Source organism: Procambarus clarkii, chromosome 15 (assembly GCF_040958095.1).
Source record: "Procambarus clarkii isolate CNS0578487 chromosome 15, FALCON_Pclarkii_2.0, whole genome shotgun sequence".
Lineage (NCBI taxonomy): Eukaryota > Metazoa > Arthropoda > Malacostraca > Decapoda > Cambaridae > Procambarus > Procambarus clarkii.
In genome coordinates, this window is record NC_091164.1 from 6,289,059 (window position 1) to 6,315,913 (window position 26,855).

General features: G+C 42.6%; 2 protein-coding genes across 3 annotated transcripts in view; one reads left to right on the forward strand and one right to left on the reverse strand.

The window, feature by feature from the left end:
• Nucleotides 1–4,343, reverse strand: part of scny (ubiquitin specific peptidase 36) — a 50,465-nt gene extending 46,122 nt beyond the window's left edge. The window contains exons 1-2 of one of the 2 annotated variants that reach the window (XM_045743935.2): nt 4,186–4,343; nt 528–711 (exon numbers count right to left, since the gene is read on the reverse strand). The gene's annotated coding sequence lies outside the window, so the exon portion shown is untranslated. The remainder of the gene's footprint in view (nt 1–527; nt 712–4,185) is intronic. The other variant, XM_045743936.2, reaches the window with a different exon arrangement.
• A 670-nt stretch (nt 4,344–5,013) lies between these two features.
• On the forward strand, nt 5,014–25,146 carry LOC123759090 (uncharacterized). The gene is made up of 4 exons (XM_045743940.2): nt 5,014–5,171; nt 14,186–14,423; nt 16,216–16,354; nt 23,067–25,146. The coding sequence occupies exons 1-4, from the start codon at nt 5,083–5,085 to the stop codon at nt 23,141–23,143; spliced, it is 543 nt and encodes a 180-aa protein (XP_045599896.1). The 5' UTR covers nt 5,014–5,082; the 3' UTR covers nt 23,144–25,146.
• Nucleotides 25,147–26,855: the final 1,709 nt, after the last annotated feature.

Genomic DNA, 26,855 nt, shown 5'->3' on the forward strand with positions numbered 1-26,855 from the left:
AATAGAAATACTGTACAGTAATATGCAAAGTATTCAATGTGTTTTGTAAAGTTTAATATTTACCAAGTATAATACACAGATGAAGCCACATTATCTGCAATTATTGCATCTAGAGGCTTTGTAATAATAAAATGTTTGCATTAAACAGATCACATCTATGCGACCAATCACACCTTAACTCATTTCGCTTCATTGCTAACATCTGCTCACCATGACTATTAAATTTTGCTTAATCTAACATTTGAACTTTGTTCAATTCTAATAAAATTGTTTTTAAACAAATCCAGAGTTATGATCAACAGTGTTGCATTCACATATTTGCAAACCAGCATATATAGTGTATTTTAAATACTTTATCACTACTGGAAACAAAGAATTTGGTTTAAGTCACTGCAAGTACATAAAAAATGAACCTCATCCATTAGGAATAATGCAACTAAAAACACAAGCAGAATAGCTGCAAACATGCATGGTATCTTAGGAAATATCTAGCCTATCTACCCTGCAACACAAGCAATAATAGGTACCTTAATATCTGCTAGAGGCACCACCTTCCCAAGTGCAGACAATTTGTAGTATTGTCAATTGTGTCCGCTGAACTTGAGAATGTTCGCTTGTGTGTTTGACACTTCACAGTGTGCAACTGCAGCTGCATTATCTTCCAACTTCTTATTACACCAACTGTTACAACTTGGTTCATGTAGTCCTCGGCTACACTTTGACAGCGATTTTTTTCAATTTTGACCAAAAAATAAACATTTTAGTGAGCATAGTTGTTATATTCTGTAGTGAATTTTGTTATGGTTTAGAGCATAGGTACACATAACTAATCTTTTGAGTATGCAAATTGGAAAATGTGTTTTATGTTCTTTAGTCACCTTAGCCTGATTGTTTGCCAGTGTCTGCCTGTTGTCCACAATACTCCACTAAATTTAGTTGATTAGGCTACTGTGGTGAGAATGATTTACAGAAACCTAAATTTGTATATATATTACCAAGTCCTTGGTAATAAAACTAACTGAATATCTTTGGTGCAAAATCATGTTTTTTCCTTCATTTCTATAGTGAACCCCAGATACGTCTACACACAATTCAAGTGCCAAGGTCGATCTGCATATACTGTAGTTGACATAGTGACTAAGCCCAGTAAGAACTCTTATCTCGTGGATCTACATAATAACTTTAATGCACTAACTCGGGACAAGAAAACATCTTTATTATTTATCTGGGATTATACTTAACAATGAATAATAAATACAAGCAAAGCCTGCTTTACTCTTGTCATTATGCATTTCATGATCTAAACTTTATTTAACTTATGTAATACAGTATACTCAAACATTTGCTAATAGATGCTCCAGTAACATTTACATCTTAACGAATGTCTATGAATGCAACATATTTCTAACATACTTATTCAGAAGTTATGAGTACAGATCATGTTTAATGAAATGATTTATATTATACCAACCAAAGCAATAAAACCGTGCAAGAATTCAACATGCACTCTTTGATCTCTCCCTCTTGCCTTCATTTTTTTGTATATATGTATATATACAAGAGTTCTTACATTCTTGTACAGCCACTAGTACGCGTAGTGTTTCGGGCAAGTCCTTAATCCTATGTTCCCTGGAATACGACCCCCGCGAAAAATAATTTTTACAACTAAGAACCCATTTTACTATTGAGTTAAACAGAGGCTACAGTTATGGATTTGCACCCAGTAAATCCTCCCCAGCCAGGATATGAACCCAAGACAAAGTGCTTGCGGAACACCAGGCGAGCGTCTTACCACTACGTCATGGAGACTGCAATCATCATGGGAGATTAGTTAGCATTTATTACAATATTCACGAGCTACAAAGCTCGTTGTGACATATACTGTGCTTGGAGCTGAAGCTCATGAACATCATAATAAATGTAAAGTAGGCTGTCACGATTGAGGTAAATTTGCATGACGAGCCTATGGCTTCTTGAGGTTATCTTGAGAGGATTTCAGGGCTTTAGTGTCCCTGTAGCCTGGTCCTCGACCAGGCCCCTACCCCTAGGAAGCAGCCCGTGACGGCTGACTAACACCCAGGTACCTAGTTTACTGTTAGGTAACAGGGGCATAGGGTGTAAGAAACTGCCCATTGTTTCTCGCCGGCGCCCGGGATCGAACCCGGGACCACAGGATCACAAGTCCTGCGTGCTGTCCGCTCAGCCGACCGGCTCCGGCTTGGCTTGGTGGCAAGAAGAGTGATGTCAGTGCAACAGTAAATGAGAGCCTCCTTGCCTCACTTTCATTCATGGAAACTTCCTGCAGTATTACAAAAGTCATAGCAAAATTTTTGTATTGTTAGTTTTTGAGAGCCCAGTTACTATTGTACTGTATTTATGAAATAATGACTCATGTTGGCCTGAAATAACTAATTTGGCAATATTACCTTAAACTTTACATATTTAGTTTCTATTAAACTTATTAAACTTTCAAACTAATCATATTGATACCAGTACAGTAGTAGTTTCTTAATAAAATATATATTCTTTATTTTCTGTTTGATCATTATATATAAACTTTCCTTATTTAATCAACTGGCACAATAAAATTAAACATTTTGAAATTAAGCCAACTACCACTGACCTATACATAGACAACACACAGTCTTACTGCAAGACGTGATAGCGTTTCGAGATCTTAACAGAATTAAAATGAAAATAGCTTGACAATTCAACAAAACACATCAAAGTATTTGGCAGCTGTTCTACATTTTCATTTGGATCAATTCAAACATTATATTGATGAGTGTATGGGTTTCAGGTCATTGCCCCTTTTGTAACTGGTTTCTCACTGTAAATGATCAGGGGAAATGAATTTTCCTTGTACCTAGCCTACATATAACTAAACATAACCTAGTCTTACCTAACGCACGCACAAATTCAAGAACCATTTTGCTAATAAGAGGAGTCATTGTAAAGTGGTCACCAGTCCTCATAACATATTTCTGCACATAATCAAATTTACGAAGCAGCTACTGGCACTTGCACAAAATATACATACAATGCTTTTGAGGGTAAGGAGGGGTTTCAATCCAGTAGCAAAGAATAATGGTAAATTAATAACAAACAAAATAAAGTAACTGATCCATTTTGTTAATCAGTCAACCCGTTCTCCTGAATTGTACATCACATTTTGATGTTCAATTTCCTTACAGCCTGATGCACTGAAAATGGCAGCAGCTCACAAAATTGACACATTCCATTTTTTTGTTTGTTTGTGGGTCCTCAGGTAGGTTAGGTTCAAGCAATTTAGTACAACAGTTTAGTGACTGTTGTAGTAAATTGCTTTAAAATGTACTAAATTGCCAGTTTAGTGACTGGCAATGCTCGGGAGAATGGGACGAATCAGTAAAACTGGTTAACTAAAAGGACATCAACCATAGTCCAAGACTGGCCCTCCTTAGCAGTGTATTACAGTGGCAGAACAAAACTTAAATCATCAATCTGATGCAGAAAAAATTTAAAATGACAAATATATCTGGGAATACCTTGGGATAATCTCACACCAGGAGTCTCAGAATGCAACACCAGTTGGAACACAGCTTTTTATGTTTATTATATATAATATATATATATAATATACACACAAGAGTTCGTACATTCTTGTAAAGCCACTAGCATGCATAGCTTTTCAGGCAGGTTCTTAATCTTAATTTTCCCCTGGCATACGACCTGTCAAATCATTCAACAACCAGGTTAGAGATACTATTCTTGATATAGTGTGGAGTAGGTCCTTAATATTCAAACTTATATAGACAGGAAAGCTTTAAAAGAATATAATTAGCCTAAACTGTCTACACGTAAAAAACTATGGCATATACACCAATAACATTCCAGGCATTTCCAGTACAGTATGTCTCGTGCTTGTCCTATGTACAGTATGTAACACACTCGCTCTGTACATTAGCTCTACCTCAAGGAGTAAGACATCGTTTTATAAGATCTTAAGACTGCCAGGAAGAGCCTGGTGAGAGAGGGCAGTGTGGAGGACCAGCACCAACACATCCCGCGCAAAGCATGCTGCAGAAACAGGCAAAACGTGGGATTTGGGGCATCGCCTCTCGAGAGTAATCCGTGTTCCTTCTCGCTCTCCACTCTCCCGCCACACTAATTCTTCCCTTTTCTCGCCACAAGCACTCAACTCACCATCTAGAATATATTTACAGTCTATGAATGGGGGCGCAGGTGCTTTATCCGGGAGATTTCACAGGCCGCAGCGGGCTTAATTCACGGAGATCACAACTTGGTGGGTGAATAGTAAACACAGGAGCAGCGGAGTGGTGTCGGGGCGCGCGGCCGGCCGGGTCCAGGCGTCTATACTCGCCTCATGTCTCCTAACCACTATTTTATAGATTTTCCTACACTTTTCCACTCTCTTTCTTAACACTCATTACTTTCAAATTACAACTTTTCGTTTATTCCAGACTCTATGTGGTAATTTGTACATGTGAATGATTCTCTATATATAAATATATATGTGCATAAGCAAGTACGCAAATATTTGTATATATTTGTTTAGGTATTCTAAACATTCAGGGATATATACATACAAGTTTAACCTTATTTACGAATTTTTAGTATCTAAGTTATCATATAAACTATCATGTGATATTGATAAATATGATTTTCCGATATAGCGATTACCAACAAATTTACAAATATATAAGTGCTCTGTATATTCATATTATTCAAGCCTAAGGCTTTAAATTCCAAACAAGAGCATCATATAAAATTGCATATGTAGTATTTGAATCTCCTAAAGGCAACGAATCTTCCGACAACGCTTCTTGCAACTGCTGTGAAAAAAACATATTTCATTAAGAAAGTTCAAATTAAAGAATATACATATATATATATATATATATATATATATATATATATAGTTATTATTATTATACACAGCAACACTTCATAACTATTTTATTATCATTTTCGCGTCATTACACAATAATAAAAAAAAACATTGGTAATCGAACGCACAATGTTGTTGACCCCGTTAAGTGGACACCGGTTATCAGTACACATTTGTTGCTTCGTTGTACTATGTTGGGCCCATACCACCCCACCGTCACCCTCCTGCTCCTCAGGTCTCGCCTCGCCCACAACCCACCCGCCGCTGCTTCAATAAGGAGGTTGGTTGTGGTGAGCTTGGGCCAGATATTGTGGCATGTTACCAAGAGACCATTACAGGTGGTGGCACCCCTCGCCTCTCACAATAATGGCACCCCTCGCCTCTCACAATAATGGCACCCCTCGCCTCTCAAAATAATGGCACCCCTCGCCTCTCACAATAATGGCACCCCTCGCCTCTCACAATAATGGCACCCCTCGCCTCTCACAATAATGGCACCCCTCGCCTCTCACAATAATGGCACCCCTCGCCTCTCACAATAATGGCACCCCTCGCCTCTCACAATAATGGCACCCCTCGCCTCTCACAATAATGGCACCCTCGCCTCACAATAATGGCACCCCTCGCCTCTCACAATAATGGCACCCCTCGCCTCTCACAATAATGGCACCCCTCGCCTCTCACAATAATGGCACCCTCGCCTCTCACAATAATGGCACCCCTTGCCTCTCACAATAATGGCACCCTCGCCTCTCACAATAATGGCACCCCTCGCCTCTTACAATAATGGCACCCTCGCCTCTCACAATAATGGCACCCTCGCCTCTTACAATAATGGCACCCCTCGCCTCTTACAATAATGGCACCCCTCGCCTCTTACAATAATGGCACCCTCGCCTCTCACAATAATGGCACCCTCGCCTCTTACAATAATGGCACCCCTCGCCTCTTACAATAATGGCACCCTCGAATCTTACAATAATGGCACCCTCGCCTCTCACAATAATGGCACCCTCACCTCTTACAATAATGGCCACCCCCCTCACCTCTCACAATAATGGCCACCCCCCTCACCTCTCACAATAATGGCCACCCCCCTCACCTCTCACAATAATGGCCACCCCCCTCACCTCTCACAATAATGGCCACCCCCCTCACCTCTCACAATAATGGCCACCCCCCTCACCTCTCACAATAATGGCCACCCCCCTCACCTCTCACAATAATGGCCACCCCCCTCACCTCTCACAATAATGGCCACCCCCTCACCTCTCACAATAATGGCCACCCCCCTCACCTCTCACAATAATGGCCACCCCCCTCACCTCTCACAATAATGGCCACCCCCCTCACCTCTCACAATAATGGCCACCCCCCTCACCTCTCACAATAATGGCCACCCCCCTCACCTCTCACAATAATGGCCACCCCCCTCACCTCTCACAATAATGGCCACCCCCCTCACCTCTCACAATAATGGCCACCCCCCTCACCTCTCACAATAATGGCCACCCCTCCTCACCTCTCATAATAATGGCTCACCTCTCACAATATCACAATTATGGTTCCCTCACCTCCCCTCTTCGCTCTCCATATGTTGCACACAGCTTCATGGCTGCTCTCTGTATATGGCGAGTATAGCTGTTTCAATGGGGTAAAGAAACCAGAATTGTCCTGAACAACATAATTTATTGATTCATTATGTTGGGGATCAAGAAAGTTGTATGAGTGAAGGGTAGGCAAAGTACAATGCCTAAAGCCATAGCATTTTGGTCATATGCTATGACCAAAATGGTCATAGCATGATCTTTGGCTCTTTGGTGGGACCAAAGAGCCAGAGCTCAACCCCTGCAAACACAAATAGGTGAGTATTTGAGAAAAAGTAAGAAATAAGAAATAAAAAATGAAATAAGAAGAACAGTAATTAATTAAAATAGAGACATAGAATTAAAATGACAATTATTAGATGATTGGAACAGCAAAAATTGCAAAAGAATATATTAATTTTACAGCATAAACAGAATAAGTAAATTTTTTTATTGAATTTTACAATTTTAAATTTTAAAATTAAAATTTTAAATTGCACAGTTACATTTAGTAGGTTGTACACTTTGTTAGGTAGTTCTTGCTTTCTTGTTTGAGAGATTGACAGTCTTTGATGGGATTAGGGAGGTCATTCCACATTTTGAGACCCTTGGTTTGCAGAGCATTTAACAATACAGATAAACCTCGACTTACGAATGCCCCACTTGTGATTTTTTTTTAGTTTTGACCTAAATTTCATTGGAAAATTTGACTCAACTTACAGCCTTGGCCTCGACTTGCAACTTTGTTGATACACATATGGGTCGACTGAGCACGTGGTTTCTGGTGGCACAGGCGACCCCGCCTTAGTTTACTAGAGCCGCCCGCTAAGTGACGATCCCACTTGTAAAGAATTTCATTGTTTTTGTGCTTTTTTGTTTTGTTTTCTGTGGAGAGCTCTTTCGGCTCCCCAGAGCTATACCGGGCTGATGTGTACATACAATGGGGCCTCGACTTACAATGCTAATCCGTTCCCAAAGACGGATCGTAAGTCGAAATATCGTAAGTCGAAGTGATTTTTCCCATAAGAAATAAAGGAATTTGAATTAATCCATTCCCCACCCTCCAAAATATTAACATACAAAAATCAAAACAAGGCAAATTGGGAGTAAATAAACAAATTTGTGGCCACTGTAACAACTCCTTAAAGTCGAAGGCAACGGGAATTAAATGTTATATCTGTAAGAATAGATTTCATTCGGCTTGTACAGGAGTCAGTAACACCACGGGACTGAGAGCTGGCCACTTGCTCTGGGTGTGTAAAAATGACCTGCCAGCTTGGAATATCCTAAAAAAACTTCTCGATAACAAGACGCATGAACGGAAAACATCGTTCATTGAAAGCCTACCAGCCATTCAGAAAGAGTGGGAAAGAAACAACAATAATTCTAATATACCAGGGGCGGAGGCTATAGTCAGGGATGAAAATGAAGCAGAAACTTGGGAAGTTGTAAACTCTGACTCAGTATGCCTAGATGTAGATGACAGTAAACTAGAAAGTGTAACAGACAGCACTGACAGCTCGATAGGTACAGACACTATAATGGTCCCCGATAGAGCGAGTCAGACCAGAAGGACAGACTTGTGCAAATTTTATGCAAAGGGCATATACAGACATAGATATGCTGGTAATAAGAAAGGATTAGAATGCAGTTACCAACATCCCAAAATTTTTTTAAATATACTTAGGAAAGGTCAATGTCGATTTGGATCAATATGTAGGTTTTCCATCCTGACATGTGCCAAACCTCACTTGAGGACAGAAAATGCTATGACCTCAGCTGCCCATACTATCACATGAAAGCCACAGAATGCTACATAGAGTGGCAAGCAGGATAATGAATTTGGAGGAAACTCGATACATTTTTTATACCAAACCGAAAGACAATTCAAAAGGAGGAGCATGGAGAGTGTATGGAACTGGATGCCAGACCCACTTGCATTCCAGAATTACAGATACAATTACACACTGAAAGGGAACTACAACTACGACAGGCAGCTGCCCTACAACAATCGGCACTGGTCAGAACAAACTCAATATGTCCATGCATAATGGGCTTGCCGAAAAAGTCTCCCAGTCAAACTATCACTAATAGAGTAACCTCATTCATCTTTGCCAACATACAAGGACTAAAAACAAGAACAAACAACAATGTACAGTTCATAAAAGGCCTCCTCACGGAGTCAAATGCAGTATTTGGAGCTTTTACAGAAACCCATGCAGGGGAATTTTTAGACAGTTACATCTGGATTCCAGGATATAACCTATACAGGTGTGATAGGAAAATTAGGTCACATGGAGGAGTGGGTCTGTATATTAGGGAAGACCTTGTATGCTCGGAGCTCCTTAACGTTACAAATGAGGTGGTAGAGGTACTGGTATTAAAAATAGAGAAAATAAACTTGGTGATTATTCTAATATACAAACCGCCAGATGCAACGGCCGAGGAATTCACAGAACAGATAAACAAACTAGAGAATAGCCTTGATAATTTGGAGAACCCGATACCTAATATTATCTTCCTAGGTGACTTCAACTTGCCTAGTCTCAGATGGAGAAAAGCAAACAATAATATTATACCAGGAAATCTATCGGGACCTAACCTACCACAGATTAGAGAACTACTTGGATTCTGTGACAAATTTTCACTCAACCAGCAGATATCGGAGCCGACGAGAAATGAAAATATTCTAGATCTGACAATGAAGACATTATCAGGGACATTACGATATCAGATACCACATACTCAGATCACAAGCTCATTGAAGTGCAAACGACCATCAATACTCAGAATAGACCTAAAACGTTGATAAAGCTAGAGGGGCTATTCAGTAAATTCAATTTTAATAATTAAAGGATAGACTGGGAGATAATAAACAGGGAACTTACAAACATTCCATTGGAAACTGTTCTAAGTAATACAAGTCCTACAGAAGGAATTGAAAAACTGACTTCGGAAGCGTATCAAGTCTGAAACATGTTCCTTTGAGGAAAGCCAGAAAGAGATCCAACGTAGAAAGAGAGTGCAGATGACACTATAAAAGAAGGAAAAAATAACGGAAATGCTTATGCAGACGCGAATTTCCCGTTAAAGAAGGAATAATTTAAATAAGGAGATTGAAGAAATCGAGTGGAAATTGAAACACTCATATCGAACTGAAGAAAGGAAGTTAGAACAGAAAGCAATTCAGGAAATAAAGAAAAATCCAAAATACTTCTTCACATGTGCAAAATCAAAAGCAAAAACCACTGCCAATATTGGACCTCTTCGTACAAGTGAAGGTTCATACATGGAGGATGACAAAGAAATTAGTGAAATCCTAAAAAAGCAGTATGAGGACAAGTTTAGCACCCCAATAAACAACATGAAAGTGGAAGATCCAGACAATTTTTTTATGCGGGATATCCAAACCCCTGTAAATATAACTGATATCAACACGAGCGTACTAGACTTTGAAAGAGAAATTGAAAACATGCCAATGCACTCGGCCCTGGGTCCAGATTCATGGAATTCAATATTTATAAAGAAATGCAAAGTGCTGGTAGCACAGGCACTCAGAATAGTGTGGAGGAAGAGCTTGGACACAGGGAAGATACTAGATGCACTTAAAGTAGCAGACATAGCCCCTCTACACAAGGGAGGGAGCAAAGCATTGGCAAAGAATTATAAACCAGTTGCACTAACGTCGCACATAATAAAAGTATTTGAGAGAGTGATTAGGAGTCAGGTCACCAATTTCATGGAGACCAATGACCTTCACAACCCAGGCCAACATGGATTTCGAGCGGGAAGATCGTGCCTCTCACAAACATAATACAGGGTACAAAACACAATCAAATGTGCCCATAGTAAGAAAACTGCATGTAAAGGATTTGGAATAATGATGTCTGATGATCTAACGTTTAGGGAGCATAACCAAGCAAATATTGCATCAGCCAGAAAAATGATAGGATGGATTACGAGAACTTTCAGATCCAGGGATCCCATCACAATAGTTGTACTCTTCAAGTCACTTGTGTTGTCCCGTCTCGAGTACTGCTCAGTACTCACTTCCCCCTTCAGAGCAGGAGAGATTGCTGAAATAGAGGGAATTCAGAGAACATATACGGCACGCATAGACGAGATAAAACACCTAAATTATTGGGATCGTCTCAAAGCTCTCCAAATGTACTCTCTAGAAAGGAGACGAGAGAGATACCAAATAATATACACATGGAAAATACTGGAGGGCCAGGTCCCAAATCTACACAGTAAAATAACAACGTACTGCAGTGAACGATATGGAAGAAAATGCAAGATTGAACCGGTGAAGAGCAGAGGTGCCATAGGCACAATCAGAGAGAACTGTATAAACATCAGAGATCCGCGGTTGTTCAACGTCCTCCCAGCGACTATAAGAAATACTGCCGGAACAACCGTGGACATCTTCAAGAGAAAACTGGACTGATTTTTGTGTCATCTGCAAAGGACGACACGAAGCTGTGACGTGTATTTTTGTCTATATCTGATAAGAGAATAAGGAACAGTAGCGGTGCAAGGACTGTACCTTGAGGTACAGAGCTTTTAACATCGCTTGGACTCAATTTTATTTAATTGACTGTTACTCTTTGTGTTCTGTTCGACAGGAAATTGAGTATTCAGCGTCCTACTTTACCAGTTATTCCCATTGACCTCACGTTGTGTGCAATCACCCCATGGTCACATTTGTCGAATGCCTTTGCAAAGTCTGTGTATACAACATCTGCATTTTGCTTTTCTTCTAGGGCTTCTGTGATTTTGTCATAGTGGTTGAGTAACTGTGACAGACAGGATCTTCCCGCTCTAAATCCATGTTGTCCTGGGTTGTGCAACTCATTATTTTCCATAAAATAGAAATTTGATTCCTAATCACTCTTTCAAACACTTTTATTATGTGTGATGTTAGTGCAACTGGTCTATAATTTTTTGCCAAGGCTTTACTTCCCCCCCCCCCCCCTTGTGCAAAGGAGCTATATCTGCAGATTTAAGTGCTGCTGGTATCTCCCTTGTATCTAAGCTCTTTCTCCATATTACGCTGCGTGCTCGCGCTACTGGTACTTTACATTTCTTTATGAATATTGAATTCCATGAGTCAGGCCCAGGAGCTGAGTGCATAGGCATATTGTCAATTTCTCTTTCAAAGTCTTCCGAGTTTGTGTTAATATCCGTTATATTATCTGCAGCTTGAATGTCACTCATAAAGAAGCTGTCTGGGTCATCAACTGGGTCATGGAGACTTACCAGGAGAGAGTATTCCTGTTGGCTCCTTGGTGGCCAGGCTAGTGATCTTCTCCTGGTTCGATCTTCTCCTCCACTCTTCGCGTCTGATCTTTTTGACGCGGGTGTATCACCACTTGTATGGTGATCAGGTGGCTTCGTTGATGGTGTATCACCTGCGAGTTTCGTCTAGACGGCAGTATGAAATTTCCTGGCGATCCTTTCGGCATTTTTGTCTCTTCGTAGGTTGTCTTCGATTTCTGATCGGGTTGTTTGGACGGTCGTTTAAACAACACATTGCATGTGCTTTCTCTCTTGGTTGTTTCAGGACCGTCATCTTATGCCAAATACTGTCACCTCGTATCGTGCGGCGCTGGCGGAGCTGCTGCAGCTTGCATTCGGGGTGGATGTCACTTTTGCTTCGTTCCGCAAGCTTTCTCGGGAGTTGTTTCACCTCCGGCCTGCTCATGCGCCGCCTGAGCCGTCCTGGTCGTTGGACTGGGTGCTCTCTTTTTCTCTCTTCTCCTCGGTTTGTGGTGGCCCCTCGGTTCAGGACTGTTTTCTAAGGCTCCTTTCTTGTTGGCTTTGGCCTCTGGGGGTCGGATCGAGGAGCTTCATGCTCTCCTCCAGCGCAGGGGTTTCTGCTCTTTCGGTCCTGGTGGCCGTTTCGTTCGTTTGCAGCCTTCTCCTTTCTGGCGAAGAATGAGTCTGCTGCTTTCCGAGGAGGTCCTTGGGTTGTAGATGCTTGGTTGGTTCGGCCGGGAGTGCATCATGTTTTGTGTCTGTGGCTCTTTGCTGTTATTTGCATGCCATGGCCTCTGTGGCAGAGGACGCGCTTTGGGTTGACCCTGTTTGCCTTCTCCCAGGTTGTCCGCAGGATTATTCGATCCTGCCAGCCTGCAGCCTTTTGTAAGTTCGGCATTCGGCTGCTGTTTTGGTAATATGTCCTGGCCTATCTTCGGGCACGGGGATTTTGGAGGTTGATCAGGGTCCTGGCTGCACGTTATTTTGTTAATGTTCTTCTCGGGCATGTGTAGTCTTGGGTCGCAGGTTGCGACCTGTTGTCTCGACTTTGAGTTGAGGAGCGAGTGACAACTGCCTCCCAGGTGAGTCCCCTTTTCCTTATCTTTGGTTAAGTAGCTCCGGGGAGCCGAAGGGGCTCTCCACAGAAAACCAGCGTTGAATGTAATGAAATGCCATTTTTTGGGTGAGTCCCGGAGGCTCCCCGGCATCCCTCCCTCCCTCCCTCCGGTCGGCGGTTTTTCGCGTTTTGATAATCAGCCTCTGAACTGGGGGGAGTTGCTGGCGTGGAGGTCTGGGACCCGCCCGTTCCCCTCCCAGGGAGGGGGGGGGGGGATTGCGCAGATGGATGCGCGGCGGTTGTGGTGTCATGTTTGTTCCCGGTTTTTGATTGGGGAGTTCTGTTCGCTATTTCGGCTTTTGGTTTGCAATTTTTGGCCAACAGTAGTTTGGTTTGAAATTTCTACCTTTCTGGGTGCCTGCCCTGGTAGATGGCAGACAAAGACTGCTTCCAATTACACAGGGGTGTCTTTTGGCCATTGCTTCTCGTGCCTCTCTTGAGGGGGGCCAAGTTCTGGCTCTGGTCCCCGGTAGGTTTAGAACTCCTTCGATTGACTGTTCCCATGGTCTAATATATACACATCAGCCCAGTATAGCTCTGGGAAGCCTCCAGGTCTCACCCAGAAAATGGCGTTTCATTACATTCAACGCTGGTTTTTTGAACATAAAAGTAACTATTATATATCATGCAAAAATCGGTCCCAAGAAAGTCAGTGGTAAGGTTCAATCTAAGAAAACACATGTGAGGATGACCATGACCAGAGGAAAAACAAGAGATCATTCATAGTGGAATGAATGTGATGTCTCATTACAAACAAATGTTAAAACAGGGAAAAAATAAGTCTATGGAAAGGTTCTTGGTGGGAGAAACAAGCAGTGAACCACAACCAGATCCTAGTGGTATGCCTGCAGAACGTAGGAGAGAGTGTACCCTTAGAGAAGTCATCACTGCCTGATGTTATAATGGAAGGGGACCCTTCCAAACAATAACACCTCTCCTCCTTCCCCCTCCTCACCATCTTACATGCACCAACAAGAGTCCTCAATAAAGGTAAGATATACATTCTGTATTGTAGCTAGCACAAAAAGAATGGTAGTTGGTATAAAATGTATTTTTAAGTTAATATTTTTGGGGGTGTGGAACAGATTAATTCAATTTACATTATTTCGTATGGGAAAATTTGTTTTGAGTTACGAATTTTCGAGTTACGACCCATCTCTGGGAACAGATTAAATTATTATGTGGAGGTACCACTGTATTTAATATTAACTCTATATTAGAAAGCTGGAAAGAAATACAGTATATTAAAAAATTACAAAAATATATATACAGTATAGGAATGATATCATTGAAGTAGAGGAAATAATATGGGGTTTACATATTTATTCACAGATTATTTTCAGCAGTAAATCGAGGACCTAGTATAAGAATAAATGATTTTGAGAAGAGAATTCCAGTGTCGTTACCTTGGGACCAGAATGTACTCATCACACAGAGGTCCCGGCCTGCAGCATGTGGCTGGTGTTACTTCTCCGATGACTCTGGCAAGATGACACATCCAGAAATTAAGGAGGCCATTAAAACTATCTCTGAGAAGTTTACAGAAGCTATGGAGCTGATGAATGATGCAGTAAGTGTTTGTTTTACTTCATTGGCCATGAAATAATATTTCAAATATATATTTCAAATGTATATTTCAAATACAGTAGAACCTCGAGTGACGACCGCCTCAAATGGCTACCAATTTGAGTAACGAATGCCCCGATCGCCGACAATTCGTCTCGTTAGGCGACCGCTCGTTTGAATAACAACGCCACAGGGTGGGGTTGCGGGCTTCTTCTCGCACATTCTCGGACGCCTCTGACGATGCAAATAAATGATTTTTCTTTAAAGATGCTATTGATTCTGGGATGTTGCAAAGCATTGACTTTTTTCTAGAAATACGAAATGAATTTTTTTTAAAGAAAGAACAAATGTCAAAAAGGTTCGTCCGGTGTTTGTCAGGTAGGCTGCTCCATGTTTCTTAAAAAAAAAATGAAAAAAATAAAAAAAACATTTGAAATAATTTAAAAAACAGACAAATGCCATAAAGGTTCGTTCAGTGTTTGTCGGGTAGGCTGCTCCATGTTTCTTAAATAAAAAAATAAAAAACAGTCTGGGCCTAGTCGGGCCTGTGTCTCTTTGGGTCGGCAGTTGCAGCCAGTTGTCTCGACTTCGAGTTGAGATGCGAGCACCGACCGCCTCCCGGGGAGTTGAATAGGCTCCCCCCAGAAAACCAGCGTTGAATGTAATGAAAGGCCAATTTCTGGGTGAGTCTCGGAGTCTCCCGACCTCCTAGGGGGTCTCGTTGCCTGGTGGATAGCGCGCAGGACTCGTAATTCTGTGGCGCGGGTTCGATTCCCGCACGAGGCAGAAACAAATGGGCAAAGTTTCTTTCACCCTGAATGCCCCTGTTACCTAGCAGTAAATAGGTACCTGGGTGTTAGTCAGCTGTCACAGGCTGCTTCCTGGGGGTGGAGGCCTGGTCGAGGACCGGGCCGCGGGGACACTAAAGCCCTGAAATCATCTCAAGATAACCTCAAGAAGATAACAAGATAACCTCCCCGGCAACCCCTCTTTCCCCGGTCGGGGGTTTTTGCGTGTTTTGACATCCAGCCTAAGAACTAGTGGTTGCATTGTCGGCACGGTGGGTCTGGGGCTTCCCCTTCCCCCTTCTGGAGAGGGGGGGGAGCTGTGCAGATAAACGGTGCGGCTCGTGTGACGTCATGCTTGATTGCTTGTTTTCATTTGGGGAGTTCTGTCCACTTGTTTGGTTATTTTCACTGTTTTAACCAGAATAAGGGTTTGTTTTGAGGCACCTTTCTGGGTGCCTTTCCTGGTCGATGACAGATATAGAATGCTCCAAATCACATGTGCATTTTTATAGGCCATTGCTCCTCATACCTCTCTGAGGGGCCAGGTTCTGGCTTGTGGTCCCCAGTAGGCCTAGAACTCCATCCACACTGACTGATGCCAAAGGTTAGGGATATACATATAAGCCTGGATAGCTTCGGGGAGCCTCCAGGACTCGTCCAGAAAATGGCGTTTCATTACATTCAACGCTGTTTTTTTTCGGTCACAGAAGCAATTTGGAAAATGTGAATTGTAGTACCAGTTGGTTCTTTCAAAAACATAGATAGAGCAATTAATTATATATAAACACTAATCCAGATAGAGTTGGTGGGTTTGAGGCCACTGACCCATATATTTTATTATCGATAGCACGGTGGTAATACTGTGTGTTGGTTTCTTAAATTTTGTACCTCTAGGTTCAAAACCTGCATTATTATTATTACATGTACATTCAGTACATGTACTATATTTATTGTCTGTATCAAATGTGGAAAAAAAATGAGTATAGCAATTTTCACACCTTATTACAGAGAGCGTCGGCAGGAACAGTTTACTTTTCAGAGGATATGGAAGACACGCATACACAGGTTACCGAAACATTGGAAGACTACACCACATTACTTTCCAAACTAAACGAGAGTCAGAAAACGGAAGTTATTCAGTCTATAGGTGAGCTATACCAAACTGTAGATTTAGCATAATTTATACTAATACTTATTGCAGCAATGCGAGTGATGGGAGGAGATGTGCAGAAAATGATTGTTTGTTATACTTGCCTACAGTAAATTATACAATTTTTATCCACTTTTGTTTAAGTTCACAGTAAGCTTTTTTTCATATGATTTCTGGTAAAACTTTTATTTTTATTGCAATAAAATATCTTTTAGCTCTAAAACCACTCCAATGACTAATGTTAGTGATACACAAGATCATTTTGACATAAATGCTCATAGGTGTGTAACGGTTTGTTGCACAGACCTAACATCTCCCCTTCCCCTCGTTCGTCTTCCCCTCCCCCCTGTTGCCTCATATCCCCTTCCCCCACAAACCTTACGCTAGACGAGTCAAGTGTCCCTTCCCGTATCTCGGATGGGACAGGTTAGAACATTATTCATCTATTTCGGTAAACGAACCTTTCTCGGATTACGGGGAGGTCAGGTCTGGGAGAGGTCTGGTGTGTGTCACAAGGAGACAAACGTTGCTTGTTTCCCCGTTACAGCTGGCCGTGCAGCCATTTCAATCTACGTATGTCCCAGGGATATGATTGGTGCCAAGCCCTGATTGGCTCCTGAGCGCCAGACCTCGGGCCTAGTTTTTAAATGGTTGCCTGTAGCCAAAAGTAATGGGAGGAGTCCAGGATCTGTATTAGTTGTGGGAGGAGCTATCCTCAACTGGTAAGCTTGTGAACAAATTTTAGTTTAGTGTGTACTGGGAGTGTTCTGGGGTGTGAACTTGGTCAGGCATCAAAGGTCTGAGGGAAAGGGCCATTCTGCATCATTGGCTGGAGAGTACAGATATTAAGGTAATGTGTTACGGAGTCAGGATACATCTGGAGTAGTTCACCCTATTGCCTCGTAGGACTTAATTACAGCTAGGATATATATAAACGTGTTTTCTCTGGGGGGGAGCTCCTTCGGCTCCCCGGAGTTTACTAGACTAATATGCTAATGTCAGACTTTGGCATCAGTCATGTGTATGGAGTTCTGTGGGCCTACCAGGGACCACGAGCCAAAACCTGGCCCCCTCAGAGAGGCATGGGAAGCAATGGCCTATGGAAACCCCCGTGTAGTTGGAAGCATTCTATGTTGTGTAATGATGTGAATAATGAATTAAAAAAAGTCCACTTATGGATGTCAACGAACAAACTAACATTAAACATCGAAAAGACTTACTACATCTTATTTGGAAGCAAATCATCAAATGCAATTCAGCTACAGATAGACAACATCAACATCAGTAATAAAAATGATGGCAAGTTTCTTGGCCTATTCCTAGACAAGAGACTCAACTTCAGCACCCACATTCAACACATAACTAAGAAAGGCTCTAAGACAGTTGGTATACTCTCCAAAATCAGATATTATGTTCCTAACTCTGCTCTCCTCTCACTATATTATGCACTAATCTACCCCTATCTTAATTATGGTATCTGTGCATGGGGGTCTACCACTGCAAACCACCTTAAGCCCATCATCACACAGCAAAAATCTGCTATCAGAATAATAACTAACTCTGCTTTCAGACAACACTCGGCTCCATTGTTTAAATCCCTAAACTTGCTAAATATTAACTCCCTCCACACATTCTCTTGTGTCAACTACATTTACAAAACCCTGTTCTTAAATGCAAACCATGCTCTGAAACTCTCCCTGGACAGATGTAATAGGACCCATTATCACCACACCAGAAATAAATATCTCTTTGATATCCCCAGGGTCAAACTTAATCTGTGTAAACACTCTATGCAAATTAAGGGACCTAGTCTATGGAACTCACTCCCTAGTGAATTGAAAAACTGTAAAACTTTTGCCTTATTTAAAAGCAAAACCAAAAAGTACCTAACTTCATCTTCTTAGTTTCCTACACTGAGCTTTAAATTTGCTCTGTACCTAGTGTTACCCAATCTCCTAATTTTTATGTAATATCAAACAACCTTATCATTGTGTTCATTGCTGTCTTCTTCTATGTGCTAGCCATATGCTGTATTGTGACTACCAATTTTTGTCAACTACCATTCAAGCTGTCATTGCAACCAATCTTATATTGTTTCTGCTGTATTGTGCCTACCAATTTTTTTGTCAACTACCATTCAAGCTGTCATTGCAATCAATCTCGGCTACCTATGTGCTTTAATATACTGTACCTACAATTTTCTCTCATCTTTTTTTCATTTCATGTAATCTGTTATCATTTTTTTGTCTATAATTTTTGCAAGTATTTACCTCCTTAAAATTTTCTTACATTAAGGACCTGCCCGAAACGCTGCGCGTGCTAGTGGCTTTACAAGACTGTAATTACCATATTTGTATCCTCACATTCCTTATGTACATTCTTGTATATGCATAAATAAATAAATAAATGTCTGCCATCAACCGGGTCAGGCACCCAGAAAGGTAAGCATCCCAAAACAAACCCCCTATTCTGTTGAAAATTTTGCTACCAAAAGCTGAACAAGTGGATAGAACTCCTCTAAAAGAAATGAGCAAACGAGCATGACGTCACACGTCGCGCCACTGTCTGCGCAGCTCCCCAGGATAGCTGATCAACCAGGCTGTGACTCATACGTCAGGCTGCGAGCAGCCGCGTCCAACAGCCTGATTGATCAGTCCGGCAACCAGGAGGCCTGGTCGACGACCGGGCCGCGGGGACGTTAAGCCCCGGAAGCACCTCAAGGTAACCTTCCCCTCACCGGGAGGGGGGAAGAGAGAGCCCAGACCCCCATGCTGGCTATCCACCCTTCAGTTCTAAGGCTGATGTTAGAGACAGAGGTCGTGTAATTACCTAAGTGTAGTTACAGGATGAGAGCTACGCTCGTGGTGTCCCGTCTACCCAGCACTCTTTGTCATATAATGCTTTAAAGCAACTGACGGTTTTGGCCTCCACCACCTTCTCACTTAACTTGTTCCAACCATCTAACCATGTGTTCTGGCTCCAGTAATTCCAGCGCTGTGCTTTGGGTGTGGTGCTTTCTTCCAGGGATGCGAGAGCCAGGAGTTATTCTACAGTATTCGGGCTGCATGCGCCTAGGGTTATCGTCCCTAGGTGCCCTGCAAGTACTGCCCTTGGGACTTGGGGCAACCTTTCACAAGTTCCTCGGTTGCCTGCCTCTGCTGGGCCGTATTACTGCTCAGTTTTTCGGCTGCCCTTTGGGTGCTTGGGGGTTTTGTCTTCTTTGTTTACCATAGGGTAAGAGGCAGCTGCCCTGGTACTGGGCGCAGGGTGCTGCACAGCTTGTTTTCACCATTCATAGCGGCCGGCTCTGTTCCTTTGGGTACGTTGTCCTCTTGCGGGTTTTTTTGTTTTTGCCTTGTAGAGGGATCTGCCTTGCTTTCCTCATTTGTCCTTGTGAACCTGAGCACGGTTCTCTTCTGGTGGTGCCCCCTGCTTTAGAAAGTTACCTGGTAGTTTTGGGTGCCAGTTACCAGTACCCTGGCTGGGAGTCCCCGAGCGTGAGTTCCATCTCAGGACCCTGGGAAACCCCTAGGGGGCGCATGGGTCCAATGGATTTGTCCCTGGAGTCCCCCCCTTGCTTCGTGCGAGTTCGAGGGTTGTTCGGTTCCCTTGTCTCAGGGTGACCCTCACTGTTTTTGCCTCCGTCACACTGCCTGTTGGGTCGGTGACACTTTCGACCAGTCCTGCGAGTTCTGTTGCTTGCTAGTGACTGTTTACCCAATCTACTGATGATGATCTACAGGTACAGGCGGTGCAGGCATTGAATGTGTGCTTCAGGTTGTTGCAAGGCGCTAGGTTGGTTGCTCACCCGGATGCCCCGAGGCTGCCCCGTTTTGCTTATAGGTACCCGGACTTTGGGGTGGGGGTCGCTTCGACCTTTGTTCAGTCCACCCCCCTCGTCCTTCCCCTGTCGTGGTTCGTTCTGGTCCACCCCCCCTCCCCGCTTTCGGCTCCGAAGCGTCTAAGGGTTTTGGAGTCGGGGCAGGGTTTAGATGGTCTTGAGACTCGGGCAGTCTAGAGGGATGCCCCTTCTGGTGTGGTGACGGAGGCATTCGAGTCTGATCTCCCAGCCGAAGCTTCTGGGTCTGGACCAGTGGGCCCCCCTTCTGTCTAGCTTATTTGGCTGCGCCGGGCCTTTTCTTTAGGGGGCCAGTGCTCTGGGGGATGACTTGGCCCTGGGTCCTGTGGAGGAGGATCCTGGGGTGGGGGAGGGGCTGACTTGGGGGCCTTGGGCCCTGCTGGACCCCACCTAGGTTTTTCTACCCTCTGAGCAGGGCTTTTTGTTACAAGGAGTGGGGATGGGGTCCCGAAAGGGGGGCCTTCCTGGAGGGGTCGTGCCAGGGCTTGGGGTTCTGCTCATCGTGATAAGCCACAGGTGCCAGTTTCGGGTTCGGTTCCGCCTTTGGACCCGCCTTCGTCTGGTCGGTGCGGTGTTCGCTTTGTATGAGGTTCTGAGTCTCATAAGGGGCGCTGGCCCTTTTGCGGTTCGCCCCATTGACGGGACGATAGGGGGAGAGGCTTGTGCTGTTCACTCACGCCTGGTCCCACTATTTGTGGGCTTTCGCGTCGTTGCCTTAGGCCAGCGGTGGTATTGATGTTACTTCTGTGCTGTTTCACAAACTGCCTTGTGCGTTGTTTTACCTCTGGCCTGCTCATGCCCCGCCTGAGCTGTCCTGGTCCTTGGACAGAGTGCTCTCTTTTCTTTCTTCTCCTCAGTTTGTTGTGGCCCCTTCAGTTCAGGATTGTTTTTTCAAAGGCTTTTTTTTCCTGTTGGCATTTGGCCTCTTGGGGTCGGGTTGGGGAGCTTCATGCTCTCCTCCGGCGCAGGGGATTCTGCTCTTTTAGTTGTAGTGATGGTTTTGTTCGTTTGCAACCGTCTCCTTTTCTGGCAAAGAATGAGACTGCTGCTTTCCGGAGGGGTCCTTGGGTTGTTGATGCTTGGTTGGTCAGGCCGGGGTGTATCATGTTTTGTGTCTGGTAGCGGTCCTCCGCATTTATTTGCACGCCACGGCTTCTGTGTCCGGAGACGCGCTTCGGGTTGATCCGGTTTCCCTTCTTCCCTGTTCACAGGTGCGGGTCTCCCAGATCGTCCACAGTGTTATTAAGTCTAGCCAGCCTGCGGTCTATCCCCGTGCCCATGACGTTCGTAAGTTAGCTGCGCTTGCTGCCGTCCTTGGCAAACATGTCCTTGTCTGACATTTCAGGCGCGGGATTTTTGGGGGTCGAACAGGGTCCTGGCTGCTCGATATCTCGTGAACGTTCCTGGGCCTTATCGGGCCTGTGTCGTGCTGGGTCGGCGGTTGCAGCCAGTTGTCTCGACTTCGAGTTGAGGAGTGAGCAGCTACCGCTTTCCGGGTAAGTCCCTCTACTTTTTCCTCTGTGGGTAGTTAGCTCCGGGGAGCCGAAGGGGCTCCCCCCCCCCCCCCAGAAAACCAGCATTGAATGTAATGAAACGCCATTTACTGGGTGAGACCCGGAGGCTCCTTGGTATAACTCCCTCCCTCCGGTCGGCAATTTTTTTTTTTTTGCATGGTTTGGCATCCAGCCTCAGAACTGAAGCGTGGATAGCTGGTGCGGGGGTCTGGGGCTCCTCTTTCTTCCTCCCGGGGAGGGGGGAGCTGTGCAGACAGCGGCGCGACGACGTGTGACGTCATGCTCGTTTTGCTCGTTTATTTTAAGGGAGTTCTATCCACCTTGTTTAGCTTTTGGTAGCAAAATTTTCACCAGAATAGGGGTTTGTTTTGGGATGCTTACCTTTCTGGGTGTCTGACCCAGTTGATGGCAGACATAGAATTGCCTTCCAACCACACGGAGGGTTTCTATAGGCCATTGCTCCCCTCTCTGAGGGGGCCAGGTTCTGGCTCGTGGTTCCTAGTAGGCCCACAGAGCTCCATACACATGAATAATGCCAAAGTCTGACATTAGCATATCAGCCTAGTAAGCTCCGGGGAGCCTCCGGGTCTCACCCGGAAAGCGGCGTTTCATTACATTCAACGCTGGTTTTACTGAATAAAGTTCATATTGATTTATTTGAGTGTTTAGCTAATTTCCTCTTCTATTTCATTCATCAATCTCATTATTGATTTTTACATGCTGTATTGGAAGTTCCCTGTGTCCTCACAATAAAGTAAAGATTTTCCATAATAATTTCCAAGCATTAATTGCCAAGGTTCCTATGCCCTTCGAGTTCATAATTATTGATTTTCTGTCCTTCCTGGGAAATCAGTAATCCAGTCACATTTCACTTTTACAGGGAAGGTGGTGGCAGCAGTTAAGTAATTATTATATATTTATTAAATCATAACCCTTAATTTGTAGCTTCCCCATTTAATATTTCAGTTTAACATTTAGCTGGGAGTTCAATGAGGATCACAGTAAGCTTGCAAGCAGTGTTAAGCTGGGGTTTTAATTGAGGAAGTGGAGTTACAATCGGGAAGTGTTACAGGCGCTCGCACACACAGTACAGAGCAGCTGATCATCATTTACTACATACACATGCAGGCAAGAGCACAACCAGCATTCGCACACGTGGCATATATGCATGCACAAATTCATTTACTTTCTTGACACTTAGTCTAATGTTCTAATAATAAATTACTGTATTGTATTATCAAAGTGTTTTGCATTGCCATGTAAATTCCCTAAACTCTGATATTTCATTATAACTTGGATATTAATAAGATGTCTAACCATTTTTCTTTTGATTTAGGCCTCAAGATGGAAGAGCTGAAAGCCCAGATGTCCTTGTTACAAGACCTAGTAAAGAGTGAAAAGCCACTTATGTGAGGTACAATTCACAAATCTGTCTGATGAAATGTGCACCTTTTAGGCTTGCAAACATGTAAATCTACCATTGTTTTAATCTTCCATCTAATGTATGTGCTGAATATTCTGGTCACTAAAATGAGGGATAGCTTATATCTAGGAATAATTAAATTATTTTGACTACTATTAAGGATTGTTTAACATAATATATATAATTATTGTAACTGATGACTAACAAACTGTGGTAGTTATGACCAAACCACACTTTGGAAAATGAAGAAATAATGACGTTTTGAATCATTATAAAGTCCATTATAGTGATAATTTATTGCCTGATATAATGATAATTTATTGCCTGGTATAATGATAATTTATTATCATTATAAAGTTCTTTATAATGGTCCATTATAACGTCCTGGATCATTATAAAGTCATGTGATATAAGAGAGGAAGGGACAGGAAAATATGGAGAGGAAAGAGTTCAGTTGACAGATGAGGAAAAGAATGCAAATGTGCAAGAGGAAAGGTAAGAGTAGGAAAAAAAAGAGATACAAGAAAGAGAAGGGGGTAAGAAAAAGAGGAAGAAAATAGAGAAAAGGGGCAAAGCCTAAATTAGATTGTTTGTTAACCCTTAAACTGCGCATGGCGTATATATACGCCCGGAGTAACATGTCCCACGGTGCGCATGGCGTATATATACGCCATAGGGTGCCAGGCCTGATTCAAATGGCCCGCGGCTACATGGGGTTCACATTAGCTTCCTCAGGGCTCTTGTAAACATACGCCATTTAAAAAAAAATTCGTGGGCAATATTCTCAGGTGTGAGAGGCACAGTACTGTTGGAGCAACCAAGGCTGGTGCACGCAGCATGAGCGAACAGCATTGCTGTTCAGGTTGTGACCACAGCTTCGCCGAAAAATGTCAAAATAAATATATAATTGGTATTATTTAGCGATGACAATATTACAAATGACCCCTGACTGTGATATAAATATCCAGGGTTGTGATAATTGCAGGATTGCTGTAATAATTAGCGCTGTGGGAGGAGTGATGCTGAGAGACAGAAGGAGACAGCATCGTTTACTGACTGTGTGGCCACCTGTTATTGTTTGCATCACCATACCAGCTCAGTGGTTCTCTATGGTGAACACAAATGTAGATACTTATATATAATGTGTGTATTAGTGTAATAACAGCAAAAGGATTATGCTTGGAGGAGCCATTTGGGTGACGGAGGTGACGTCATCTGCACGATTTGTCTATCTGTTTAGAGGGTTGGCCACTATGCTCTTTGGGTGCTCTACAAGCTTAGGTGTACAATTATGGTGCATAAAACATGTAGATACTTATATATAATATGTGTATATAGGGTAATAACACTGCAAACAGTATTGTTGGGGGAGAAAGTTTAGTGCGTGTGACCTGGAATGAGTGTGGGAGCCGCCAGTTGTGTATAGCGACGACTCTTCCCTGGAAACACAAACCGAAACTGTCTATATCTTCCGCTTGTTACAACTTGTAATATAGTTGTTATATCTTGGCTTAACGTGTTTATGACGTATTAGAACGTTGTTACAACTTGCTATATTGGTTGTTATAACTGGTTAGGAGGTGTTAAAACTTGTTCGAAACGTTGTACCAACGTCGTAGTTTCGGTGTGTGTTTAGCGGGTTAGTGCCTGAACTAACTATATCAGCTTAGCTGTACAGTTGTGGTGAACAAAATATATACATACTTATATATAACGTCTGTATATAGTGTAATAACACCACAAATGGTATTGTTGGGAAAGTAAGTTTAGTGCGTGTGGTGGAGGGAGTGGCAGCGAGTGGCTGGCTGGTGTGCGGCGGTAACTCTTCGTTGCTTCGTTTAAGAACCTAACCTGACCAAGACATGCTAGGCCTAGTGCACACTACTACGTATTGTTACGTTCAACCAAATAGTGGCTATAAGTACTGTCATTTCAGAATGCTGGGTTGATTTATTAATGTTGTAGTATCAACTACTAAATATGAAATTGGGAATCTGAATATTTATTATCCTAATGATTTACAAACACCATCCATGCACAGCAAAATACATTACAACAGATTTCATTCAAATGGATTAAAACAGTTGCTAGAGCAGTTGCCTATGAAAGTACTGTACTGCTATGAGCAAGTATGGCATCTCTTTCCCCACTGACTTTTCTCTGGCCTCTGTTGTATTTTCTCCATCTTTATGTTATACTTTCAATGTATGCAGTTTCAAATATTTTCCTTCCACTTGTCAATCTTTTCATAGCTTTCCTGTTCTCTCTCTCCAGCACCAACAGAGTTTGTTAGTTGCAATCCTCTATTTTTCTCATTCAAGGAAAGTGGTACATTTTATGATTGAACCAGAATGTATTTTTAGTTTATTTTGGGAGAGATTTGGACTAGGTATTGGAAGCAATTAGGTTACTCAGTGCCATACTTTCCCAAGTATAATCCACCAGTTGTTTTACATTCAGGTTTCCAATTACTGCTCGGTGCACAGAATAATTACCTCAGTGTAGTTAGAGGATGAGAGCTACGCTCGTGGTGTCCCATCTCCCCAGCACTCTGTCATATAACACATTTCAAAATAAATAATAATATTTAAAGGAATGGAGGGAATTTTCAGGGGAAAAGTGTCAAGCCAAATTGCGCCTATCTATCCGGAGAAAAGCACCAAGCCATTACGACTATTTAGCACTGGGATCAGGATAAGGATTTGGGACGGGGAAAAAGGAATGGTGTCTAACCACTTGATGGTTGGGGATTGAATTCCGACCTGCATGAAGCGAGACCGTCGCTCTACCGTCCAGCCCAAGTGGCTGGTATTTGCCGTTACCAAGTGGTAATGGCAAAAAGAATGGTGCCAAATTGTCCCCACTGTTGAGTGTTCAAAACTCCAGTTGTTCTCTCTCAATGCAAGCAGTGTTAATCACTGTTTCTGATAACTAGCTGATGCCATTTAAGGATTTGTACTACATTTAAAATATAGTCTCTAAGATTATACATGTAGCTACTCCTTCAGCATGGACAGCTCCCAGAGAAAATGAGGCACAGAAGAGCATAAGGACAATTATTGTTAAATATTTGTTGTCATGTTTACTCGGTGTCAGAGGGAGGCAGGTAAGCTTACCATACACTAGGGTTCATGCTTTTCAAGGTTTCATTATGCATAAAGGAAAACACATCACAATTTCATATACTGTGTATATATGTATGTATAAAGTGTAATATATTATTATATATATATATGTATATATTATATATAAATGTTTATGTATTTAAATGTTTCAGTGTTCCATTGCCAATTGTATTAATTACTACCTTTATGGAGGGAGCAACTTGTGGCTCACTGAAGCTACTATACTATATAGTGCCAGGCTACAAGGTGCCAGTAGTCACGGAGTTATTGGCTACCGAGGACTACAAGCACCCTTGGAGAGGCACAGGGAGCAGTGATACTATGAAAATTTGTAAATTTATTCATATCTTCTATGACCAAGAAAAGGCACCTAGAACAAAACAGCAAAAACAAAACAAAAACAAAACAGACTATTGCTGCAAAACAAACAGACTATTGCTTGGTTAGAAACCAGACAGCAGCCTCAAAACACCCCAAAAATAATTCCCCCAACAATATAAACAAATTATAAAAAATTACCGAAACTAGTATGAGCTAGTTCGCCCCATACCTTTTCCCTCGTTTGGGGAAAGGATGG